This window comes from Rhinoraja longicauda, chromosome 16, assembly GCF_053455715.1.
Source record: "Rhinoraja longicauda isolate Sanriku21f chromosome 16, sRhiLon1.1, whole genome shotgun sequence".
NCBI lineage: Eukaryota > Metazoa > Chordata > Chondrichthyes > Rajiformes > Arhynchobatidae > Rhinoraja > Rhinoraja longicauda.
Genome location: NC_135968.1, coordinates 46,074,788 through 46,099,218, shown reverse-complemented (window position 1 = coordinate 46,099,218; position 24,431 = coordinate 46,074,788). Strand labels below are relative to the sequence as shown.

Genomic DNA, 24,431 nt, shown 5'->3' with positions numbered 1-24,431 from the left:
AATCCCGGGACCTCAGCAGTCCTTCCAGGTAGAGGTTCACGTGCACCTCCGCCAAACTCGTCCACGTCGCTCAGTGTTCCTGATGTGGCCTCCTTCACCGTGGCGAATCTCTCTACTTATTCTGCCAGTCTCAAAATTTGTACGCGAGATTGGACTATTTATTTCATGCGGCCTCATTTTTCTTTCGAAGGTATGTCCAGTTCATCCCACTCTTGATTTCATCGACCTTGTATTCCTCACTAATCCCAAAAGGGGAAACTCAGTTTAACATGTCACCTTTGAAGGTTGTACATGTTTTGCACACTTAAAGTTGTAGTTCATATTTTCTCATTATTAATAGCACTTCATCTCTTTTTCTATTTTCAATTTTATATGCCTTGTCTATGAGAGTTCTTATTATCTTCTTCATTCCTCAGAATGGCTTTGAAGTATTTTCTTCAAACTTTGGAAAGTCTTGTCCATTAAATTGCATTGAACATTACACTGTTTTTAATGCTGAAATCTGGGGAGCACCACTGTTTACTTAATCTGTCAAGCAGTTATCAACACATTCTGCTTGCTTCCTGGTAGCCTGTATTATTTCATGGAAACATAGAAAATGGGTGCAGGAGTAGGCCATTCGGCCCTTCGAGCCATTAAATATGATCATGGCTGATCATCCAAAATCAGTACCCCGTTCCCGCTTTTTCCCTATATCCCCTGGTTCCCCATAGCCCTTTCCAGCATTTCCATGCTGCTAATGCCCCTTTAATCCTGAAGAACCTTTCATTCTTTATGTCACTGCCCTATGTCGAGAAGTAGTTTACAGGAGCTAGTTAATCTGCAACTATACCTTTAGGATATTGAGGGATCTGGAGGATTCAGAGGGAACAGACAATAGTTCAATTGTTCTTTGTTTTTCACACGTGCAACTGCACAGTGAAATTCATTTTACATATATTGCATATGCGAGCACTGCAATTTTTGGCACCATTATTCAATTTCTGGCACCATTATTGGCCGGCACGCTCAATGTACTGGAGCCGTTCCCACGAACCGACGTCCCTCCCCTCCCCTCTCCTCTCCTCGCCCAGCTGTCTTTGTGTCCTGGGATCACCTCCTGCCTGAAGGTGCTGGAGGCATTACCCTGGTTCACCCTCCCATTGGTCCTTGCACCTCGCGTCTCACGTTCGCTCCCTCTCGGTTACACCGTCTGCCGAGCCTTTGGGCGGGTTCCAGGTCCCGTCGACCGATGACCCTTCGGGCGAAGTCCCGCCGACCGCAAGGTCGCGGAAAGAATCTGTGACCTGCCCGGGGTCAAAGCTGGGTCCATGGAGCTATTGGACAACAGAACTGACTGCTGTGCCTCTCCTCTCTGATTTCCACTTGCATCGCCCTTTGTAGTTGAATGGGTCCGTATCATTTGCAGTTCCCAACACCACCTATCCATTGGGATAGAATCTAGGATTCCAATCTAGGATTGGAAAATGGTGACCAGACCCTCTGCAATATGAGCCTTTTTAACACGGCAACTGAGCTCATTTCAGTTCTAGGCTTCCTTTAGGGCTACTATTTTAAAACTGTTAACCTCCTAAGTATATGCTCTTTAGTGGTGTATTATCTAACATCAGGTAGATGTAGATTATTCATTTGGTACCGTCCCAACAATTCTCTCTTTAATTACTAATTATTCCTACCCTTTTTACTCACCATTTCCTGATATAAATTTATGAGATTATGAGAGGCATATCTATATATATATATATATATATAAAGTGCACAGTCAGACACCTTTCCCCAGAGAGATATGTCAACCAGTTGAAAGCACAGCTTTAAGATGAGAGGTGGGGAGATTCTCTACCACTTGACTAGCTCTCCCTGCATTCCATGCTTTGAGTCATTCTTAATTGCCTTGAAAAAGTGCCCTTTTATTGCGAGTCCAGAAATGTTATCATCTTGCACTAGCTGTTTAGGTTTAATATATTATACATTGTTGTTGTATTGCAGTGAGCCAATCCATGTCAAAAAGCGAAAAAATGAAAATAAGATCCAGCAGTATGAGAAAGTGCCAAGGCATTTGGATACCGAACCTAATAAAGAATTTATCCACTTATTGCCTTTCAAGGATAAAAGAGGAATCATACCTCGATCGATAGAAAAGCCCGGTAAGAATATATGTTTTTCTTCTGTTGTTTATTGTGAGCTACTTTGTTAATAGTAGTTTAAAAAAATACTGTTTACTCATTCATGTAAGCACTGTAGAAGTAGAGTTTCATGCTGATAATTTGAAGAGGAATTAAGATTGACATTAAATGAACCATGTTAATAATTTAGTTTAGAGATACAGTGAGGAAGCAGGCCCACTGAGTCCGCACTGACCATCGATCCCCGCAGATTAACACTATCCTACACAATTTACATTTATTCCAAGCCAAATAACCTACAACCCTGCACGTCTTTGGAGTGTGGAAGGAAACCGAAAAATCTCAGAGGAAACGCACGGGGGGAACGTACAAACTCCGTCCAGACAAGCACCCGTAGTCGGGATCGAACCCGGGTCTCTGGCGCTGTAAGGCAGCAACTCTACCGCTGAACCACTGTGCCACCCACAATAATGTTATCTTAAAAGTAATTTAGTAGTTACAGCATGAAATACTTTAAAAAAAATGCAAATTCATAATTCTAAAGGCCCTTTAAAAAATGCAAATTTGTAGACATTTTTTAAAGGGCCTTTAGAATTATGATTACTAGTTGATATATTGCTGCCAAAAATTAATTTTTGGTGCTTACGTTATATTGTACATCTATAATAACATCTTCTATAAATAAACTAAGGTCAATGATCAACAAGATCCAAATGAACTAAAAATGAACATGAATTCTAAGCAAACAGTGGATTGATGAAAATGTTGATCAAAAAGAGGTATTTTGAAGGAGGACTCGGAAGGAGGAAAGGAAAATTGATGGAGTGGTTTGGAAGAAATATTCCCAGGAATGGGTATGATACCTGAGTTACAGAAATAGAGATATCAGGTTTGACAATAGACAATAGGTAATGGGTGCAGGAGTGGGCCATTCGGCCCTTCGAGCCAGCACCGCCATTCAATGTGATCATGGCTGATCATCCATAATCACTACCCCGTTCCTGCCTTCTCCCCATATTCCCTGTTTGTACACGGAGCAAGGGAGAAGTGGTAGAGTTTGGTATAATTTGAGCAGTTCACACTACGGTGTAATTTAAAGTGTCCAATTAACTTTCCAAGCGCCATATCTTTGGGACGTGAGAAGAAACCAGAGCACTCTAGAGAGATCAGGTTTGTACACTGGTCGAGGGAGAAGTGGTATGGTTTGGTATAATGCCAACAGTTCACCTTAAATTTGGGCCTTTGGGTTATGGCAATCTGGCTAGGCAAACATTGGAGGTATTGATTAAAGTATTGATCGGAGATTAAGCTGCCAGGAGTAGTAAATCTGTGACGGAATTAATATGATCAGGTGCCAAACTTGAGGGTCATAAAAAATCAGTGTGATGTGATCTAATTTCAATAGATTCCAGGTAAAGTTGAGCTTAGAATGAGAGGATGTAATGTGTGCTGGGGGCTTAAAACATTGATTATCTGAAGGAAATTGAGGACTGAATATCAGGCACCCTGTTCGCAGCACAATATCTAGTAGTTTTGTGTAGGATGGAACTGCAGATGCTGGTTTACACCAAAGATAGACACAGAATGCTGGAGTAACCCAACGGGACAGGCAACATCAATGGGTTTCAATTTGAGTCTGAAGAAAGGTCTCAACTCGAAACGTCACCCATTACTTTTCTCCAGTGATGCTGCCTGACCCGCTGAGTTACTCCAGCATTTTGTGTCTGTCTAGTAGTTTGGTGTCTGTATACCGATTGAAGCTAAATTTATCTGTCACAAAGGAATAACAAGAATGATTTTGTGGAGGACTTCAGAAGTAATGATATGTAGGATAGGAAAAGATGAATTGGTTGGATTTTGGATGAGAAGTCTCTTAGCACCAACCTGTTAGTCCTTCTCAAAAAGGTGTAAACGTCAAATTCCAATGTGTAGGCTGATCTTATTCAATCTCTTCTTGTGGTATAAGCATGTCTTCTCGGGAATCTGTTGTGTGTATATATGTCATGGAGGGTTAATTCTCATCATTTATCATAGAGGATGTAATATGCACCTTGGATAGGGCCATTTTAATGTTTTGGAATGGACGGAAACCTGATATGAGGTATTGATTGGAAAAGTGAGCAAATTTACAGATAAAATCGGGACGAAATGGGTTCTTTGCCCATCAAGTCCATGTCGACCATTAGAATCATAGAGTCATAGATTGATACAGTGTGGAAACAGGCCCGTCGGCCCAACTGGCCCACACCGGCCAACAATGTCCCAGCTCCCCTATTCCCACTTGCCTGCGCTTGGTCCATATCCCTCCAAACCTGTCCTATCCATGTACCTGTCCAACTGTTTCTCAAACGATGGGATAGTCCCAGCCTCAACTATCTGCTCTGGCAGCTTGTTCACCCACCACCCTCTGTGTGAAAAAGTTACCCCTCGGATTCCTATTAAATCTTTTCCCCTTCACCTTGAACCTATGTCCTCTGGTCATTAAGCACCCTTTTACAGTAAACCTTCACTAATCCCACTTTATTTCCCACTTTCCCCATCAACTGCTGCACACCACAGGGTAATTTAAAATGGCCAATCAACCTTCCAAGCAACATATCTTTGGGATGTGAGAAGAAACCTGAGCACTCAGAGGAAACCTATGTGATCACAGGTAGAACACCCACAGGCAGCAGCTGAGGATCAAGATTGAACCCTGGCTGCTGTGCCTCTTCCTTGTGAAAACATTAACAAAGCAGGTTGTAGTTCAGGGAAAGCTGCAGGGATGGGCGTATTAAAGGCTTTTAAAGAACTTAAGTTGGATGTGGGCACGAAGGAAGAAATTATAGTTGGGAGATTTGAGGGAATGGGGTCAAAATTGCAATACTTTTGGTGATTTTGTTTATTCCATGCTACAGATTCATTTTTTGTTTTGATGATTATAATTATGAATCACAAGTTTCTATGTAGCACATGTTCCCTGAAATTTTCCATTTTTTATATATTATGTCATAACTTGATACTAACTGACATGTTTTGTTACTAGTTGTAATGGAAGAAGAGGAAGAAGAAATGCCTGTGGTAATTCAACGGTATGAGGAAGGTAAGCAAGTGATTTACATGTCAGGTGCATACATAAAAAGAAAGCTTTTGTGTCTGGACTATTGTGGCACATTTCAACGACACATGTCCAAAGATAGTGTCATGCCAACACTTAATTATCTTGTATTAAAATAATTATCTTGGGTGAAAAAACTCCACAAATCCTAAATGTGTCCAAATTTGGCTGCATTGTGCTGGAAAGAAATAAGATTGCCTCTCAAAACACAAGGCATGGTAAAAATGAAATCCCTTTGCAATGGAGTGAATTGTTTGGTAAGTTTGAATATACAAAGCTAGATGTTGAACTATTTCTTGGTTGTATCCATTTGCCAAATTGAATGAGGAACTGTTTTTACACATTTAGGATTTGTGTTATGGGATCCTTGATATTCAATATGAATTCAACATTTCAAATGTATGGAGTCTTTGTTTCACTAATCCAGGGGACATGTACATATGGAAAATTCTCCTCATGACCTTGGCTCACTTAGTTGTAGTTTAGAGATACAGCGTGGAAACAGGACTTTTGTACCATCGAGTCCGCGCTGACTAATGATCACCCATACACTAGTTCCACCCAACACACCAGGGGGAACTTGCAGAAGCCTAGTACCTACACATGTTGTGAAATGTTGGAGGAACCCGGAGAAAGCCCACAAGGTCACAGTGTGAATGGACAGTGCCCTCCATAATGTTTGTGACAAAGACCCATCATTTATTTATTTGCCTCTGTACGCAACAATTTGAGATTTGTAATTGAAAAAAAATCACGTGGTTGAAGTCCACATTGTCAGATTTTATTAAAGGCCATTTTTCTACATTTTGGTTTCACCATGTAGAAATTACAGCTGTGTTTATACATAGTCCCCCCATTTCAGGGCACCATAATGTTTGGGACACATGGCTTTACGGGTGTTTGCAATTGCTCAGGTGTGTTTAATTGCCTCATTAATGCAGGTATAAGAGAGCTCTCAGCACCTAGTCTCCTCCAGTCTTTCCATCACCTTTAGAAACTTTTACTGCTGATTATCAACATGAGGACCAAAGTTGTGCCAATGAAAGTCAAAGAAGCCATTATGAGACTGAGAAACAAGAATAAAACTGTTAGAGACATTAGCCAAACCATAGGCATACCAAAATCAACTGTTTGGAACATCATTAAGAAGAAAGAGAGCACTGGTGAGCTTACTAATCGCAAAGGGACTGGCAGGCCAAGGAAGACCTCCACAGCTGATGACAAGAATTCTCTCTGTAATAAAGAAAAATCCCCCAACATCTGTCCGGTAGATCAGAAACACTCTTCAGGTGTGGATTTGTCAATGACCACTGTCTGCAGAAGACTTCATGAACAGAAATACAGAGGCTACACTGCAAGATGCAAACCATTGGTTAGCCGCAAAAATAGGATGGCCAAGTTACAGTTTGCCAAGGAGTACTTAAAAGTGCAACCACAGTTCTGGAAAAAGGTCTTGTGGACAGATGATAACTTGTATCAGAGTGATGGCAAGAGCAAAGTATGGAGGAGAGAAGGAACTGCCCAAGACCCAAAGCATACTGCCTCATTTGTGAAACACGGTGGTGGGGGTGTTATGGCCTGGGCATGTATGGCTGCTGAAGGTACTGGCTCACTTGTCTTCATTGATGATACAACTGCTGATGGTAGTAGCATAATGAATTCTGAAGTGCATAGACACATCCTATCTGCTCAAGTTCAAACAAATGCCTCAAAACTCATAGGCCGGCGGTTCATAGAATAGAATAGCCTTTATTGTCATCGAAAAGCATGTTTTTGGACGAAATTCCGTTACCCACAGTCAACAATGAGAAGCAATAAAACCCACAATCACAAAACCAACATAAAACCAAAAAAAACGTCCATCACAGTGAGTCTCCTCCAGTCACCTCCTCACTGTGATGGAAGGCCAGAATGTCTCTCTTCCCTGCCGTCTTCTCCCGCGGTCAGGCAGTCAAAATTGTCACATTAGGGTGTTCGGGGCTCCCGACATTGAAGCCCCCGCCGGGCGGTGGAAAATCCCGCGGCCTACTCAGGCCGCGCCGGACGGTGAAAGGTCCGCAGCGGGCCGACCCAAGCCCCGTGATTCGGGGTGGACGAAGACGCTGCCCCCCCACCCAGGGGCCTGCAAGCATCCGACGTCCACAGGGCCCGCGGCCGAAGCCTCCGAAGGCGAGTCACAGCCGCACTCGCAGCGCCACCACAGCCTCCGTAGACAGCCGGCTCCACAGGTGGTGAGTACAGTCCGGCCCGTGGGCTCTGCGAACCAGAGCCCCAGGTGGTCCCAGCGGGAGGCTGCCAGCTCCAGGTGTTTGGCCGATGGTAGGCCGCAGCGGGAACGGAGACACCACCCAGAAAAAAGGTCGCGTCTCCGTACGGAAGAGACAATTTTTATAGTTCCCCCCCCCCCACACACACACATGGGGGGGAACCCCATGTTCCCACAAACCACAAAAAAATACTACATCATATCCAAACACTACAATTAAGACAAAAAAACAACAAAAAACACAAAAAGACAAACGAACTGCAAGTGAGCCGCCACTTCCTGTATCAAAACATCACATTAATCTATTCACGGCAAGACAATGATCCCAAACATACTGCTCAAGCAACAAAGGAGTTTTTCAAAGCTAAAAAATGGCCAATTGTTGAGTAGCCAAGTCAATCACCTGATCTGAACCCAATTGAGCATGCCTTTTATATGCTGAAGAGAAAACTGAAGGGGACTAGCCCCCAAAACAAGCAGAAGCTAAAGATGGCTGCAATACAGGCCTGGCAGAGCATCACCAGAGAAGACACCCAGCAACTGGTGATGTCCATGAATCGCAGACTTCAAGCAGTCATTGCATGCAAAGGATATGCAACAAAATACTAAACATGACTACTTTCATTTACATGACATTGCTGTGTTCCAAACATTATGGTGCCTTGAAATGGGGGGACTATGTATAAACATTGCTGTAATTTCTACATGGTGAAACCAAAATGTATAAAAATGGCCTCTAATAAAATCTGACAATGTGCACTTTAACCACATGTAATTTTTTTCTATTACAAATCTCAAATTGTGGAGTACAGAGGCAAATAAATAAATGATGGGTCTTTGTCCCAAACATTATGGAGGGCACTACAAACTCCATATAGACAGCACCTGTAGTCAGGATCGAGCCCGGGTCTCTGGTCTCTGTCAGGCAGTAATTATACCATTGCACCACTGTGCTGACCTTGATTATAAAATTGCTAATATTAGCTCAGTTGCAAGTTGCTTACTACTTGTTTCCATCTTAATAATAATAATAATAATGTATTCCTTTATTTGTCCCACACCGGGGAAATATACAGAGTTAATATAGAGTTGTAGGCTTAGGGTTAAGCCAACTCATCAACTCCCTTACCAATGCCATTTCTTCCATTCCTTTAAGGAATGGGCAAGTCAGAATATCTACAACTTGATGCTAGCAATATTGAAAAGCCACCAACAAATATGTAGAAGCTAACCAGCTACTATCTTCAACTTTACCAAAGACTGGCAACCTTTAGGTTTTGGCTTCTTATTGTCACGTGTACCAAGGTAGAGTGAAAAGCGTTGATTTGCTTGCTGTCCAATCAAATCAGAAAATACCGAACATGATTACAATCAAGCCAAACTCTAGTAAAAGAAGTAGAGTGAAAAGATAGGTACAGAGAGCAGAATATAGTTCTTACCATTACAAAACTTCTTCCACTAAGTTCTGGAGATAAATGCTGTCATGATGTCCTTTACTCCTAATGTCTGAGTCACTATTTTATTGTTTTCATCAACAAATCTATCATTGATGGAAAAATAGATAACTGTGGCGAGTGGTGGCATCCATTTTAATGAACATGAACCGCCCCTTAAGAGTTTTTCAAAACTTTTCTTGGCTTCAAGTATAAGTTTTAAAATATTCACAAACAGCAGACCTGGTTGGAATTTTCTTTGCCATTGAGAAAAGGGCTTTAGATTTCAAACTTGCTAACTTGGGAAATTTGGAATTAACTCCGATTTCGTTCCTGAAAAAGAAAAGAATTAATTACATTAGTGAATTAAAATAGTGCCTGAAATGGAATTATTAACATATTTTTATATATCACAAAATACGGAGTTAAAGTACGGTAAATACCGACGGTTAGAACTGACATACTTTACTTACCTTTCCTCACTCACTTTAGTAGTCTCTGTTTATTGGTAATAATTTGAGGAAACTTGTTGTAAGGAGTTAGGGGGGATCGCATCCCCCCACTAGTTTTGGTGAGGTTAAAGAGGGGGTCAAGGGGATGCAGCCCCCCTTGTTAGTTTAGTTTAGGTTAGGTTAAAGGGGGGGGGGGGGGTTGCAGCCACCTGTTAGTTTAGGTTAGCTGGTGTTTACTACACTTTTACCTAAATGAGCCCTAACCTTTTTTACCCATTCATTACCCAACCCCTTACTAACCTTTTAACCTGGACAGGTTGAGTGAGTGGGCAGATGCAGTATAATGTAGATAAATGTGAGGATATCCACTTTCGCGGCTAAAACAAGGAGGCAGATTATTATCTCAATGGTGTCTTGTTAGGTAAGGGGGAGGTGCAGCAAGACCTGGGTGTCCTTGTACACCAGTCACTGAAAGTTGGCGTGCAGGTACAGCAGGCAGTGAAGAAAGCTAATGGCATGTTGGCCTTCATAACGAGAGAACCTTTCAGCATCCCACTGAAAGTAGAAATTATGGTTTGTATTGACGAAAAATGACCAAATTCTTTGACACTTTGCCAGGACTACTGTTTATTGCTGTTGAGAAGGAATTAATCATCACTAATGATTTCTTTTGCAGCAAATCATGAAAATTCGGAATCTGTATTCATTTATAATATATTTCCCCATAAATGAATGACTAAATTTACCTGTTGAATTCAGAAATGATCCAGACATGTTCACTTCAGTAGGTAGGAGGTGGAGGTAAATCAGCTGGTGATGGCGTTTGTTTACGCTTTGTTTCTGGTCGTTCTGCCACCAGATGGCAGCACTGATGTGATTTATCCTTCTCTCGGGTGGAAATAAACTGCGGTGTGTTTAGAAAGTGGGATTTTTTCCGATTTACGCAGTCTCTGAAGTTTATGTTGAGGTCGGAGTTGGGACTTTTTTACCGACTCCTACTCCAGCAGCACCAAAATTGCTCCGACACGACGACTCGAACCCCGACTCCGCAGATTATCCGACTACTCCTTAGCTTATGGAAGGACTGTTCAGAAGTGTGAGAACAGAGGGGGGGGGGGGGGGGGGGGGAAGGGGGGAAGCCGTTTCTCAGTTTGTTGGCACGTGCTTTCGTGATGCTGTGTCGGATGCCCGACGGGAGTAGGGAAACAAGGAATGACTAGGATGGCAAGTCAAGTCAAGTCAAATTTATTTGTCACATACACATACTGTGCAGTGAAATGAAAGTGGCAATGCCTGCGGGTTGTGCACAAAAAGGCAGGAACGGGGTACTGATTGAGAATGATCAGCAAAGGTCCTTGATTGCGTTGGTTGCTTTGATTATGTTTGCAATGATGGAACCTGACAATTTGATTTCAACGGTGCATCTGCAGAAGTAGGTAAGAGTCATTGGAGACATGCTGAAGTTCCCCAGTCTCCTGAGAGAGTAGAAGCTTCGGTGTACCTCCTTGGCTGTTGCTTTAATGTGGATGGTTCACGGCAGATCATTGTTAATATTTCCACAAAGCACGTGAAGCTTTCCACCATTTCCACTTTGGCATCATTGATGCTGATTGGGCAAGGACTCCACCGTGTTTCCTGAAATGATAATGATAATGAATAAGTTTATTGGCCAAGCATATGCATATACAAGGAATGTGCCTTGGTGCTCCGCTCACAAATGACAGCACAAACATACAGTTAACAATGAAGAATAAAGCATAAACACGTCAAAACAATAAGGATACAACATTACGGTCTAAACATGTGGGTGAAAACAAACCAGAGTAAAAAAGAGACTACAGACTTTGGTTATTGAGTAGAACTATCACTCGTGGAAAAAAGCTGTTTTCATGTCTGGCTGTGGCTGCTTTGACAGTCCGGAGTCGCCTTCCGGAGGGAAGTGCTTCGAAGATTTTGTGGCCAGAGTGAGAGGGGTCAGAGATGATCTTGCCCGCTCGCCTCAGAAAGCAGTGGAGGCCAATTCTCTGAATGCATTCAAGAGAGAGCTAGATAGAGCTCTTAAGGATAGCGGAGTCAGGGGGTATGGGGAGAAGGCAGGAACGGGGTACTGATTGAGAATGATCAGCCATGATCACATTGAATGGTGGTGCTGGCTCGAAGGGCCGAATGGCCTCCTCCTGCACCAATTGTCTTTCTATCCCTTGCAGTGTACATTTCGTTAATGGGGGGAAGGTTGCAGCCAACAACCTTCTCAGCTGATCGAACGATCAATAGCTACTGTAGCTCCTTCATCTTGCGAACATTGAGGAAAAGGTTATTATTCTGACACCTTGATGCTAAGTCTCGTTGTAGGAGCCATTTATTTAGCTGTCTTAGCATATAATGTTACTTTGTATCTTGCTATATTATTTTTGGACACTTGGGGGTTGTCGTGAGATAAATACATATATGGGCATAATAGGCATATATGGACTAAGAGGAGCCAGAATTAGGAGTATTATAATTGGGAATACAGAGACGTGATGCGTCAGACGCGGAGAAGCTGTGGGATACAATTCTTACCAGACTTATGACGGGAGAAATACTAATCTGTTTGTATCACTACTTCAATAAGCGACTAATTAAACTGAAACGTCGTGAAGATCTCTCTGTTGTTGGTCTGCGTCAAGAACGTTCACTCCACTCCTCTGTGAAGTGGCGGCAAGTGGAGACGACTCAATGGGAAGGATCGAAGTTGCTACAACACTCGTTATTGTTCTTGATCATGCCTACCACAGTAGTGTCATCAGCAAACTTGGAGATGGAGTTAGAGCTAAATCTGGCCGCATAGTTGGGGCTATATCAGAATGTTCAACCTTCCACCCCCCCCCCCCCCCCCCCAGCCATTCAGTCTATCATCAGTGATTTTATTCATTTCCATCTGCTTCATCTAAATCATTCTTCTATGCCCTGGACTTCTCTAATGGGTTGTCAATTTGCACCATTTTGACAGTTGCAAAGTTGGTGGGATTCTGACATGGTTTCAGTTATTTATTTTGACCCTTGAGTCTTTAAAAGGATGACCACTGTCAGGTTGATTTTCTTGTGGCATGAAATTTGTGAATACTAGCATAATTTTTTATTAATTTCTAATTCCATCCAATGTACAAATACACCGATCAGCCAAAACATTATGACCTGATCAGCCAAAACATTATGACCACCTGCCTAATATGCTGTTGGTCCTCCGTGTGCAGCCCCATACGCAGCAGGGTGTGATGCACTGTGTATTGTGACACATTCCTCCCGTGACCACCATTAACATTTTCTGTGACTTGTGCCACAGTCGACCTTCTGTCGGTTCGGACCAGACGGGATAGCCTTCGTTGCCCTCGTGCATCGATGAGCCTTGGGGCCCAACACCCTGTCGCCGGTTTGTGGTTTGTCCCTCCTCGGACCACTGTCGGTAGGTACTCACCACTGCTGACCGGGAGCACCCCACAAGCCTTACCGTTTCAGAGATGCTCTGACCCAGTCGTCTGGCCATAACAATTTGGCCCTTGTCAAAGTCGCTCAGGTCTTTACTCCTGCCCATTTCTCCTGTATCCAACACATCAACTTCAAGCACTGACTGTTCACTTGCTGCCTCATATATCCCACCCCTTGACAGGTGCCATTGTAACAAGATAATCAATGTTGTTCATTTTGCCTGTCTGTGGTCATAATGTTTTGGCTGATCGGTGTATACTTCCAGCAATTTTCTTTACATCTGGACTCCTTGTTCACCTCTGATTTCCCTTGCAATTAGCTGCAGCAATGGAGCCTCTTCCACTGTTGACCATGGAGGAAAGATTGCTGCTGAGAAGGGAGACACTGGAAGATAAAAAAATGCACATTGCCACTTTGGCAACATCCATCTTGAGTGCACCAGATAAGAATGTAAGTACTTCAGTAGCTTATGAAATATTGTGGCGGATGAAGTGTAAACTCCTGAGACATTGACTGTGCTGAGTTTTGGAACATTCTGGATGACTTCTCTACACCCAGAAGTCCTGTGGTTATAATTACATGTTTGAATCCTTTCAGTTTTATTGGTGACATTGTAAAACAGGTAGTCGCTATTTTGAAACTCTGCGTCATAACCTACATCAATATTAACATACGTAAGAAAGAACTGCAGATGCTGTTTTAAATCGAAAGTAGACACAAAATGCTGGAGGAACTCAGGGGGACAGGCAGCATCTCGGGAGAGAAAGAATTGGTGACATTTCGGGTCGAGACCCTTCTTCAGAAACGTCACCCATTCCTTCTCTCCAGAGATGCTGCCTGTCGCCCTGAGTTACTCCAGCATTTTGTGTCTACCTTCAATATTAAAGTATGCCAGACTACGCATTTGTCCTGTCATGGTTTGCTCTGTCTAAGTGTCACAGTTGTGTTCAATGTATTGTCAAGAGTTTCAGGATATTTCATCATCAGAGTTGCTTTTAATGTTTAGTTTAGAGATACAGCATGGACACAGGCCCTCATTGCCAATCATTGATCACCCGTTCACACTGGTAGTTCCTCAAGGCAGTGTTATAGGCCTAAACATCTGCTGATAAATATGTGGTCTTTGTTCCATCTCACGGTCTGAAGTAGTTATGTTCAATAATGATTGTACAGTATTAATTTCCCAGCGATGGAGTTCCAATGCTGATGAACCATATGCCTTCGACACTTAGTGACGTTACCGTTGTCGAGACCCCACCGTTGATTTATTTTGGAAGGGTGGACTGAAAGTTGGTGCAAGGGTTATCATTGACTGAATTTTACTGGACGAGCCATATAAAAATTGTAACTACAGGAGGTGTAAGAAAATAACTGCAGAAGCTGGTGCAAATCGAAGGCATTTATTTAATGAATGTATTTATTTATTTAATTTATTTATGAAGGCATTTATAAATCTACAGGAGGTGGTCAGAGTTGAGGCATTTCTGGCAAGTAACTCTCATGACACCCCTCAGCCTGCCTGTTGTCTACATTCTGCCTGCCTGTTGTCTGCATTCAAGAGAGAGCTAGATAGAGCTCTTAAGGATAGCGGAGTCAGGGGGTATGGGGAGAAGGCAGGAACGGGGTACTGATTGAGAATGATCAGCCATGATCACATTGAATGGCGGTGCTGGCTCGAAGGGCCGAATGGCCTACTCCTGCACCTATTGTCTATTGTCAGAAGTGTGACGTGATGCTGTCCATTTGCCGGTTGAGTACAACTGCAACAGCACGCCATCATATCCAGGACACAGCAGTGTGCTGGTTTGGCACCCCATCCACCATGCTAAACACTCTTTCCCTCTCCAGCATCAGCATGCGATGTGTGATACCCTACTCTCCTAGGCTGGTTCAATACACCTCCTAACCCATGATGACTACAACCTTGGAAGACAAGGGCACCGGATGCGCTACAATTCCATCGCTTGCACATTTTCATAACATCATAAATGATAGGAGCAGAATTAGACCATTCGGCCTGTCAGGTCCACTCTGCCATTCAATCATGACTGGGTGTATCTCTCCCCCTCAGCCCCATTCTCCTGCCTTCCCCTGACACCTATACTAATCAAGAATCTATCTTTCTCTACCGCAAAAATATCTATTGACTTGGCCTCCGAGGGGCATATCATCCTGACTTGTTGTTCCTTCATTATCTTTGTGTTTATATCTTGGTATTCCCTCACCACAAGGACCACAGTCATTCAAGAATTTAGCTCGCCTCCACCACCACTTCAACATTATTAAGGATGGTCAAGAAATACTGGCTCTATCAGTAATACCCATGTTTTAAGAAACGAATTGGAAACAGAAGAATGGTCTGACCAAATGAGAGTATGACTGTGTAGATTATCCACCGGGTGGCGCTGTCAGCGATGGCAGCCTCGCCAACAGTCTGTCTCTGTCTTTTCGTATTTTTTGTTATTTTGTGTGTGTTTTAAAAGTATGTGTTAATGTTCTCTGGTTTGTTATATGTGGGGGGTGTGGAAAACTTTTTTCAGTCTCTTACCTTGCCGGAGATGCGATTGTTTTCCGGATTGTATCTCCGGTCACTCTTACATCGTGGAGCTGGCGGCCTTGCTCGAGACTGACTTTGAGCCCCACCGCAAGGCCGTGGACTTACTATCAGAGCCTGCGATCCCTTGCCTGGGTTCGATGCTCCAACCGCGGCCTGCGGATTTCAACATTGATGAGCTCGCAGTCTCGGATAGAGACTGATGTCGGGAAGCTCCAAAGTCGCAGGAGGTTCGACCAGCCCCGACCGGGGGTCAGATCGCCCGGCGGGGGGGAGCTGAGATCCCATCTTGATGCGGGAGCTCGATCACCCCGACGTGGAGTGCTCGACCGCCGGCTGCAGGAGCCAAGATGGCCCCGACAACGGAAGGTTTGAGTCCACCGACTGCGGCAGAACAAAGAAGGGTTGAACTGTTTTTGCCTTCCATCACAGTGAGGAATGTCGAGGAATCGCCGTGGTGGATGTTCATGTTAAAAATGTATTTGGCCGTCTTGTTGGTCTTTATTGAGATGACTATGGCAAATCAAATTCCTCGTATGTTGCAAAACATACTTGGCTAATAAAGTACTATTACGATTATGATTATCTCCCACAAATGATGGGTAATTGCCAAAACTGCATTATCCTACACTGGACGCTGAAGAGTTTACAAGGAATCTAGCACTGAGGTGTGATAAAGCAAACAACCACAACTAGCTGACTAATGCAGTTCTTGAAGTTTGCTAGTAGTATCTACAGGAAAATTATGATTTTATCCCCCATCAAATTTTGATTGTTGCTTCCCTTTAGGACAAGGAACTGAAGTTGAATGATGTCGTTCAGTAATGTGTTAAATGTTTAGTTTATTTTAGAGATACAGAGTGGAAACAGGCCCTTCGGCCCACCGAGTCCACGCCGACCATGGTCACCCTTATACTAGCTCTATCCTACACACTGGGGACGATTGACAGAAGTGGAGTGTGGGAGGAAACTGGCACAGCCGTAGAAAACCCACGCGGTCACAAATAGAGCGTGCAAACTCCATACAGACAGCACCCAAGATCAAAGTCAAGATCAAACCCAGGTGTCAGGCACTGTAAGGCAGCAACTCTACTGCTGTGCCATCGTGCCCTCCCCCCCCCCCCCCCCCCCCAAATGTGCTGTCAGTGAGCAAAAGGCAGTCACGGTGGCGCAGCGGTAGAGTTGCTGCCTTACAGCGAATGCAGTGCCGGAGACCCCGGATTCCATCCCGAATATGGGTGCTGTCTGTACGGAGTTTGTACGTTCTCCCCGTGACCTGCGTGGGTTTTCTCCGAGATTTTTGGTTTCCTCCCACACTCCAAAGACGTACAGGTTTGTAGGTTAATTGGCTTGGTAAATGTATAAATGGTCCCCAGTGGGTGTAGGATAGTGTTAATGTGCGGGGATCGCTGGTCAGCACAGACCCGGTGGACCGAAGGGCCTGTTTCCGCGCTGTATCTCTAAACTAAACTAAACTAATTAGAAATATTAATTATCTGCAGGTCATGTAGCATACCGAAGTAATATTTATGGTTAAATATTAGAATACTGTATAGTCTAATAATATACATTTGATTCTAGTTTTGATGTTATGCAACTCCTTGGAATAAATTTTAAACATTCTTTAGTGGACTTGTAATTTTGGGTGGATAAAGTTCATTTTAGTATGAATATATATTTTAATAAGCATGAACCAAAATAGTATTGGAGTGCAAGAATATAAATACTAATAAATATATAACTTTGAAAAGGTATGAATCTTAAACCAAATATTAAAATAATGAAACTTCCCCAGATTAAAACGTTGAAGGAACTACGGTCGATGCTAATGGAAAAGGATCCACATGTTGCAGTAACAGTGAGAAAGTTGGTGATGGTTTCTTTGTTGGAGATCTTTAAAGATATCACACCATCGTACAGGATACGGCCTTTAACCGAAGTGGAGATGACGGCAAAGGTAATTGAAACAGTTTGTTTAAAGGGTAAACTGCTGAGTGTGTACAGGTGCACCTCAACTTACGATTGAGTTACGCTTCGAGAAACGCATCGGAAACCAAAAATATCGTAAGTCAAAATGCATTGAATACACCCGATCACGTGGCCGGAAGTAAGCTACGGCTCGCTGCCTTTTGCACCATCGCAAAGTCGAAATATCACAAGTCAAAGCATCGTAAGCCGGGGAGTGCCTGTATAATTATATCAGTCCGAAGAAGGGTCTCGACCCGAAACGTCACCCATTCCTTCTCTCCTGAGATGCTGCCTGACCCGCTGAGTTACTCCAGCATTTTGTGTCTACCTTCGATTTAAACCAGCATCTGCAGTTTTCTTTTCTACACATGATGCCAAATAAAACTAATTTCCTTTGCCATATCCCTTCAGTCCCAGCATACCCATGTGCCTATCTATTAGCCTTTAAAGATCCTTTTGTACGTAAATGCTGTTCAGGGTCTAGCATTATCTGTATGCTCTACCCTAGCATTCAACCTCTCAAAGTGCAACATCTCACACTTTCTCAGATTATACTCCATCTGCCATTTCTGCACCCATGTCTTTAGCAGGAAGTTGGGGGAGTCCAGAACCAGGGACCACAGTTTACGAATAAGGGGTAGGACATTTAGAACGGATATGCGGAAGAACCTTTTCACCCAGAGAGTTGTGACTCTGGAATTCTCTGCCTCAGAAGGCAGTGGAGGTCAATTCTCTGGATGCTTACAAGAGAGAGCTAGATAGAGCTCTTAAAGATAGCGGAGTCAAGGGATATGGGGAGAGGGCAGGAACGGGGTACTGATTGTGGATGATCAGCCATGATCATAGTGAATGGCGGTGCTGGTGCGATGGGCCGAATGGCCTCCTCCTGCACCTATTGTCTATTGAAATATTGTCTGTGAAACACTCAAGAGTTATCCAGTGAAATGCAGCCAATCTGTGCCAATTTATCTAAAAGCAACATTTCCATCCTGCTCTCCTCAAATGTTTACTCTATGAATTATTCCACCGCACAAGTCTCAGCTGGGAAAGTCCCTGTCAGATAATATCTCTGTTATGTCAATTGTCTGGTCGGCTGCCTTTGATCCATATTGGCCATTTCCTGTTTTAAATGAGGAGAGAGAGCTGCAAATATCTGGGGTCAGGGGTGCTCATATTTGTGGCATGATAACTGTTTTGGAACATTAAGAAAGGATTATTTTTAAATTACATGTGGTCAGGATAAGGATTGTTGTAGGTACCGATTCATCCAGCTTGAAAGGGTTCAGAGAAGATTTACGAGGATGTTGCCAGGACTAGAGGGTGTGAGCTATAAGGAGAGGTTGAGTAGGCTGGGTGTCTATTCCATGGAGCGCAGGAGGATGAGGGGAGATCTTATAGAGGTGTATAAAATCACGAAAGGAATAGATCGGGTAGACGCACAGAGTCTCTTGCCCAGAGTAGGGGAATCGAGGGCCAGAGGACATAGGTTCAAGGTGAAGGGGAAAAGATTTAATAGGAATCCGAACGGTAACTTTTTCACACAAAGGGTGGTGGGCGTGTGGAACGAGCTGCCAGAGGAGGTAGTTGAGGCTGGGACTATCCCATCATTTAAGAAACAGTTGGACAGGTACATGGATAGGACAGGTTTGGAGGGTTATGGACCAAGTGCAGGCAAGTGGGACTAGGGTAGCTGGGACATTGTTGGCCGGTGTGGGCGAGTTGGGCCGAAGGGCCTGTTTCCACACTGTATCACTCTATGACTCTATGAAGGGCCTGTTTTCACATTGTATCACTCTGTGACTCTATGAAGGGCCTGTTTCCACACTGTATCACTCGTATGACTCTATCCACTAGTGAGGCATTTGTCCAGTGGCTTCATTAGCAAATCGATCACTGCAACCTATTCAGAAATATAGCTATATCTTAAATATGGCTAAATTTCAAAGACCAGCAATTGCTGGGGAAATGCTACAAAAGAAAGATTAATTGCCCGGTGTGTGTTGAATAAATTTGTTATGAATCTAACTCCAGTCAGTGCAGCTGTACACATTAGGCATTCAAACCTTCAGCTTGCTTGCTAAATATAATAGAGCTGCTTCTGGGCATTTCAGAAGCTGCCAAAAGAAAAACAGTAGAAACCTGGAATATCAGATGGTGGAGTAACTCAGCAGGGTCAGGCAGCATCTCTGGAGAACGTGGATGGGTGGCTTTTTGGGTTGTTATCCTTCAGACTGATTGTCTGGAAAGCTTCTGGAAGAAAGCCTCCAGCTTCACAATTTGCAACTCTTCAATCCTTTTGTCTCACACCTGTCTTTTCATCTCAGGCTGATGGACAATCACCCCCCCCCCTTAACTTTATCATCCTCCAGCTTTACAATTTGCAACTGTTTAAACCTGACATTTTGTCACAAATCTTCTGGCCGATTTGGGGGGGGGGGGGGGGGGAGGGGGGTGTGGCAACTGTTCAACCCTTCTGTCTCACACCTTAGTCCCACTATCTGCCTATCCCTCTCCGCAGTACAGGCACTCCTCAGCCGCTGATGGGAAACCCATCGTAAACCCAAAGTATTGTAAGTTGAAATGCATTGATAACGCGCGATCACGTGGCTGGAAGCGAGCGGTGACTCGCTACGGGTCGTTGCCGTTTGAACCATCACAAAGTCGAACTATGGCAAGTCGACCCATCGTAACCTGGGGAGCACCTGTATTTAACGTGTCTCCCCCCCACTGTCATAGATTGATGCCTCACCTGCCTAACCTCTGTGTCCCATCGTTCTGCTCCAACTCCCTCTTCCGCCAGACGGAACAAGGAAATAGTTTCCGTGGTCCTTGCCTTCCACGCAACTAGCCTCTGCTTCCAATGCATCATCCTTTGGCATTTCCAGCGTGATCCCACCACTGCTCACATCTTCCCAAAGCCCACCTTATAGTTTAGTTTAGAGATACAGCACGGAAACAGGGCCTTTTGGCCCACCGGGTCCGCGCCGACCAGCGATCCCCGCACATTAACACTATCCTACACCCACTAGGGACAATTTTTTTAACATTTACCAAGGCAATTAACCTACAAACCTGTACGTCTTTGGAGTGTGGGAGGAAACCGAAGATCTCGGAGAAAACCCACACAGGTCACGGGGAGAACGTACAAACTCCGTACTGACGGCGCCTGTAGTCGGGATGGAACCCGGGTCTCCGGTGCTGCATTCGCTGTAAGGCGGCAACTCTACCACTGCGCCACCGTGACCGCCCCTCTGTATGCTTTCCCCAGAGACCACTCCGTCCACAATTCCTTGGTTAGCTTATCCCTTCCCACTCATCCACCCCCTCCCTAGGTACATTGCCCTGCAACCGCAGGAGACGTAACACCTGTCCCTGTTCCCTCCACCCTGACCTTCATCCAGTGCCCTCCTTCCAGATGAGGCAGAGGTGTTCACGTGCACCTCCTCTAACCTCATCTATCGCATCCGGTGTTATTCTGTAAATCGACTGATCGCTGAACACCTGCGCTCGGTCCGCTAATGCCTTATGGATCGTTGCTAAACATTTTAACTCCTCTACCCATTTCACACTGACCTTTCTGTCTTGGGCCTCCTGCATTGTTAGAGTGAGGCCACGTTCAAATGGGAGGAAGAGCACCTCATGCTCCACTTGGGTAGCTTACAACCCAGCGGTCTGAACATTAAGTTCTCCAATTTTAGATAACTGCGATCCACATAGACTCTCGCCCATGTCTTGCCTCCCTCTCCCCTTCCACCTACATTCCCTCCTCTAGATTCACAATCCTTTTGTCTCAAGCCTGATGTCGTTTCAGCTTTGGCATTTGTCCAACCTTATGCCAATCCCCCCTCACCTGCATCAATCTGCCAGTCTTTGTCCTGCCTCTCTTCTCTTCCAGCTTCTTTCCCCCTCAATCCCAGAAATCAGTTTAAGGGGGTCCCCAACTGAAACATCAACTGTCCACGTTCCCCAGGGATGCTGCCTGACCTGCTGAGTTACTCCAGGAAAACGGCACGTATTTGGGATGTTTGTTTCTTTTTGCCATCATCAGGAAGTCACAGTTTTATAATGGAATTTTAGTTTAGAGACACAGCACGGAAACAGGCCTTTTCGGCCCACCGGGTCCGTGCCGACCAGCGATCCCCGCACATTAACACTATCCTACACCCACTAGGGACAATTTTTTAAACATTTACCAAGGCAATTAACCTACAAACCTGCACGTCTTTGGAATGTGGGAGGAAACCGAAGATCTCGGAGAAAACCCAAGCAGGTCAAGGGGAGAACGTACAAACTCCGTACAGACAGCACCCGTAGTCGGGATGGAACCCGGGTCTCCGACGCTGCATTCGCTGTAAGGCTGCAACTCTACCGCTGCGCCACTGTGACCACAGAGAATGCTGGACACCCCAGCCATATCTTATGCCTCTTTCATTTCTTCTTATTTTGGAGATTGATTGTGGTTGCATTTCCTTCCATTTTTTTCATCATGATTTGAACGTGTGATGCTGACACTAGACCCATCCCACTGACTAATCAGAGTCACAGTATTACACCATTAAAAAAACAATTCTGACGCTGGGAATGCGAAGTAAGAACAAAAAACTACTGTTCTGTGGAGGGTGATGCAGTTAGTGTTTCTGTCACTGACCTTTCAATGCAGTACAGATGTCCATGACTTACGATGCTTCGACTGACGAGTATTCAACTTTACCATGGTGCAAAAACGATGCTCATTCAGTTCAGATCGTACTTCAAATTTGAATTTTGAACTTTGATCTTTTCCCAGGCTAATGTAAGAGTTCTGAGCACGTTTAACTGGGCGCATGGTGGCGCAGCGGTAGAGTTGCTGCCTTGGCTTGGTAAATGTAAAAATTCCCCCTTCTGCGTAAAGGATAGTGTTAATGTGTGGAGATCGCTGGTTGGTGCGGACCCGGTGGGCCGAAATGGCTATGATGTTTGGTAGGTTTAGGTGTATTAAATGCATTTTCGACTTACGATGTTTTCGGTTTATGATAGGTAACCCCACTGTATGTTGAGGTGCACCTGTATTTCAAGCTGCATAAATTGTCTATCCACAGAACTGTCAAACAGCCTCGCACAGAACATAAACTTTGCTGTGTATATTATTTAGTGTCTCACTGTTTCTGTGACATTTTGACTGGCGGCAGGAGAGGCAACTCAAACTTGAGGGATTTTTAAAAACTCTCAAAACAGAAGTGAGAGTGGAAAATAGAGCTAAACTCAAACTGTGAAGCTTCTCTGGAAAGGATCGGTCTTAAATAATAAACATCACAACCCACCAGTAAATGGGAGAAGAAAAAATAGGGTTTTATATAGCACCTTCTTTAATTTTTGAACATTGTAAAGAGCTTCATAGCTCCTGAAATATCTTTGAAGTGTCATTACACATTTGTTGAGTAACTCCAGAAAGCCTTTGAGGAAAAATCATTCTGTCTTGCTAATTTAAATGTCAATCCCAAAGTTAGGTTTCTGCGAAGTAAGTGGTTGAAAATCTCATACTTCAGATTGACTTATTGCAGATTGCCTTTTTAATGCCTTAATTTACTGTTGAGTTGAAATTGTCATCTTGTCTCAATTTTAACAGGGCATTAGCCGCATGCGTGTCATAAATGGCACTGGCAGACTTGAACATGTAGACTGTAGGTTTTGGGCCTCGCTGGAGTCAGATTGTCTGCATGGAAAATAATGTCATGTCCATGCACATCTAATAAAAATTACTAAATTAGAGGCGAAGATAGCCACAAAAAGCTGGAGCAACTCAGCGGGACAGGCAGCATCTCTGGAGAGAAGGAATGGGTTACGTTTCAGTCTGAAGAAAGATCTCCACCGAAACGTCACCCATTCCTTCTCCCCAGAGATGCTGCCTGTCCCGCTGAGTTGCTCCAGCTTTTTACATCTATCTTTAGTTTAAACCAGTATCTGCAGTTCCTTCCCACACACTAAATTTGAGGCTGTGTTTTATGTGGTTTGGAGAAAGCTGTGGCAGATGGACTTTGATTAGAAGCAAATGAAGTTGCCCTTTTGAGAAAATGTTTGTTACAGTAAGAGTTTGGAATACGTACCTTTTGAAAGGGGATTGACATTTCACATCTGCAACATTAAAAGCCCTTGCATAGATGCAAATACTAATCCAAAGCTTCTGAAAACTTAACCTTCATACCACTTTTCATGTTGTCACATTTCAGACAGACTTGTGCCTAGAATCATAGAAAATAGGTGCAGGAGGAGGCCATTTGGCCCTTCGAGCCAGCACCGCCATTCATTGTGATCATGGCTGATCATCCACAATCAGTAACCCGTGCCTGCCTTCTCCCCATATCCCTTGATTCCACTAGCCTCTAGAGCTCTATCTAACTCTTTTAAATTCACCCAGTGAATTGGCTTCCACTGCCCTCTGTGGCAGAGAATTCCACAAATTCACAACTCTCTGGATGAAAAAGTTTTTTCTCACCTCAGTTTTAAATGGCGTCCCCTTTATTCTTAGACTGTGGCCCCTGGTTCTGGACTTCCCCCAACATTGGGAACATTTTTCCTGCATCTAGCTTGTCCAGTCCTTTTATAATTTTATATGCCTGCTTTGAGCAAATTGAAAATAGGAATACAAGATCTAAGGTTGTTCAGTTTTGTCACTTGTGTTGTGGTTTGAAAACCCAAGTTTGAAAATGTCGAACCTTCGTCTCGCTTGCAACCCCAGCAGTGTTTCCAGGTGAGACAGAGGTTCACGTGCACCTCCTCTAACCTCAGATTGCATTGGGTGTTCCTGATGTGGCCTCCTGTACATCGGTGAGACCAAGCGTAGACTCAGCGACTGTTTTGTCGAACACTTGCCCTGGGTCTGCCATGGCTCACTGGATCTCCCAGTTGTTAACCACTTTAACTCCTGCACCCATTCCCATACGGACCTTTCTGTCCTGGGCCTCCGCCATTGGCAGTGAGGCTGTAGGGAAACTGCTGGAGCAGCACCTCATATTCCGCACGATGAACATTGAATTGTCCAATTTTAGGTCAATCATTTCAGGGCGCAATTTTAGGTCAATCATTTCACGGTG

The 24,431-nt window shown here is 44.0% G+C and overlaps 1 protein-coding gene across 1 annotated transcript in view; it reads left to right on the top strand.

Moving 5' to 3' along the window:
- Positions 1-24,431, top strand: part of noc3l (NOC3-like DNA replication regulator) — a 72,336-nt gene that overhangs the window by 10,496 nt on the left and 37,409 nt on the right. The window contains exons 4-7 of the mRNA XM_078412890.1: positions 1,987-2,144; positions 5,149-5,205; positions 13,159-13,289; positions 17,189-17,350. Coding sequence (XP_078269016.1) covers positions 1,987-2,144; positions 5,149-5,205; positions 13,159-13,289; positions 17,189-17,350 — 508 coding nt within the window. The remainder of the gene's footprint in view (positions 1-1,986; positions 2,145-5,148; positions 5,206-13,158; positions 13,290-17,188; positions 17,351-24,431) is intronic.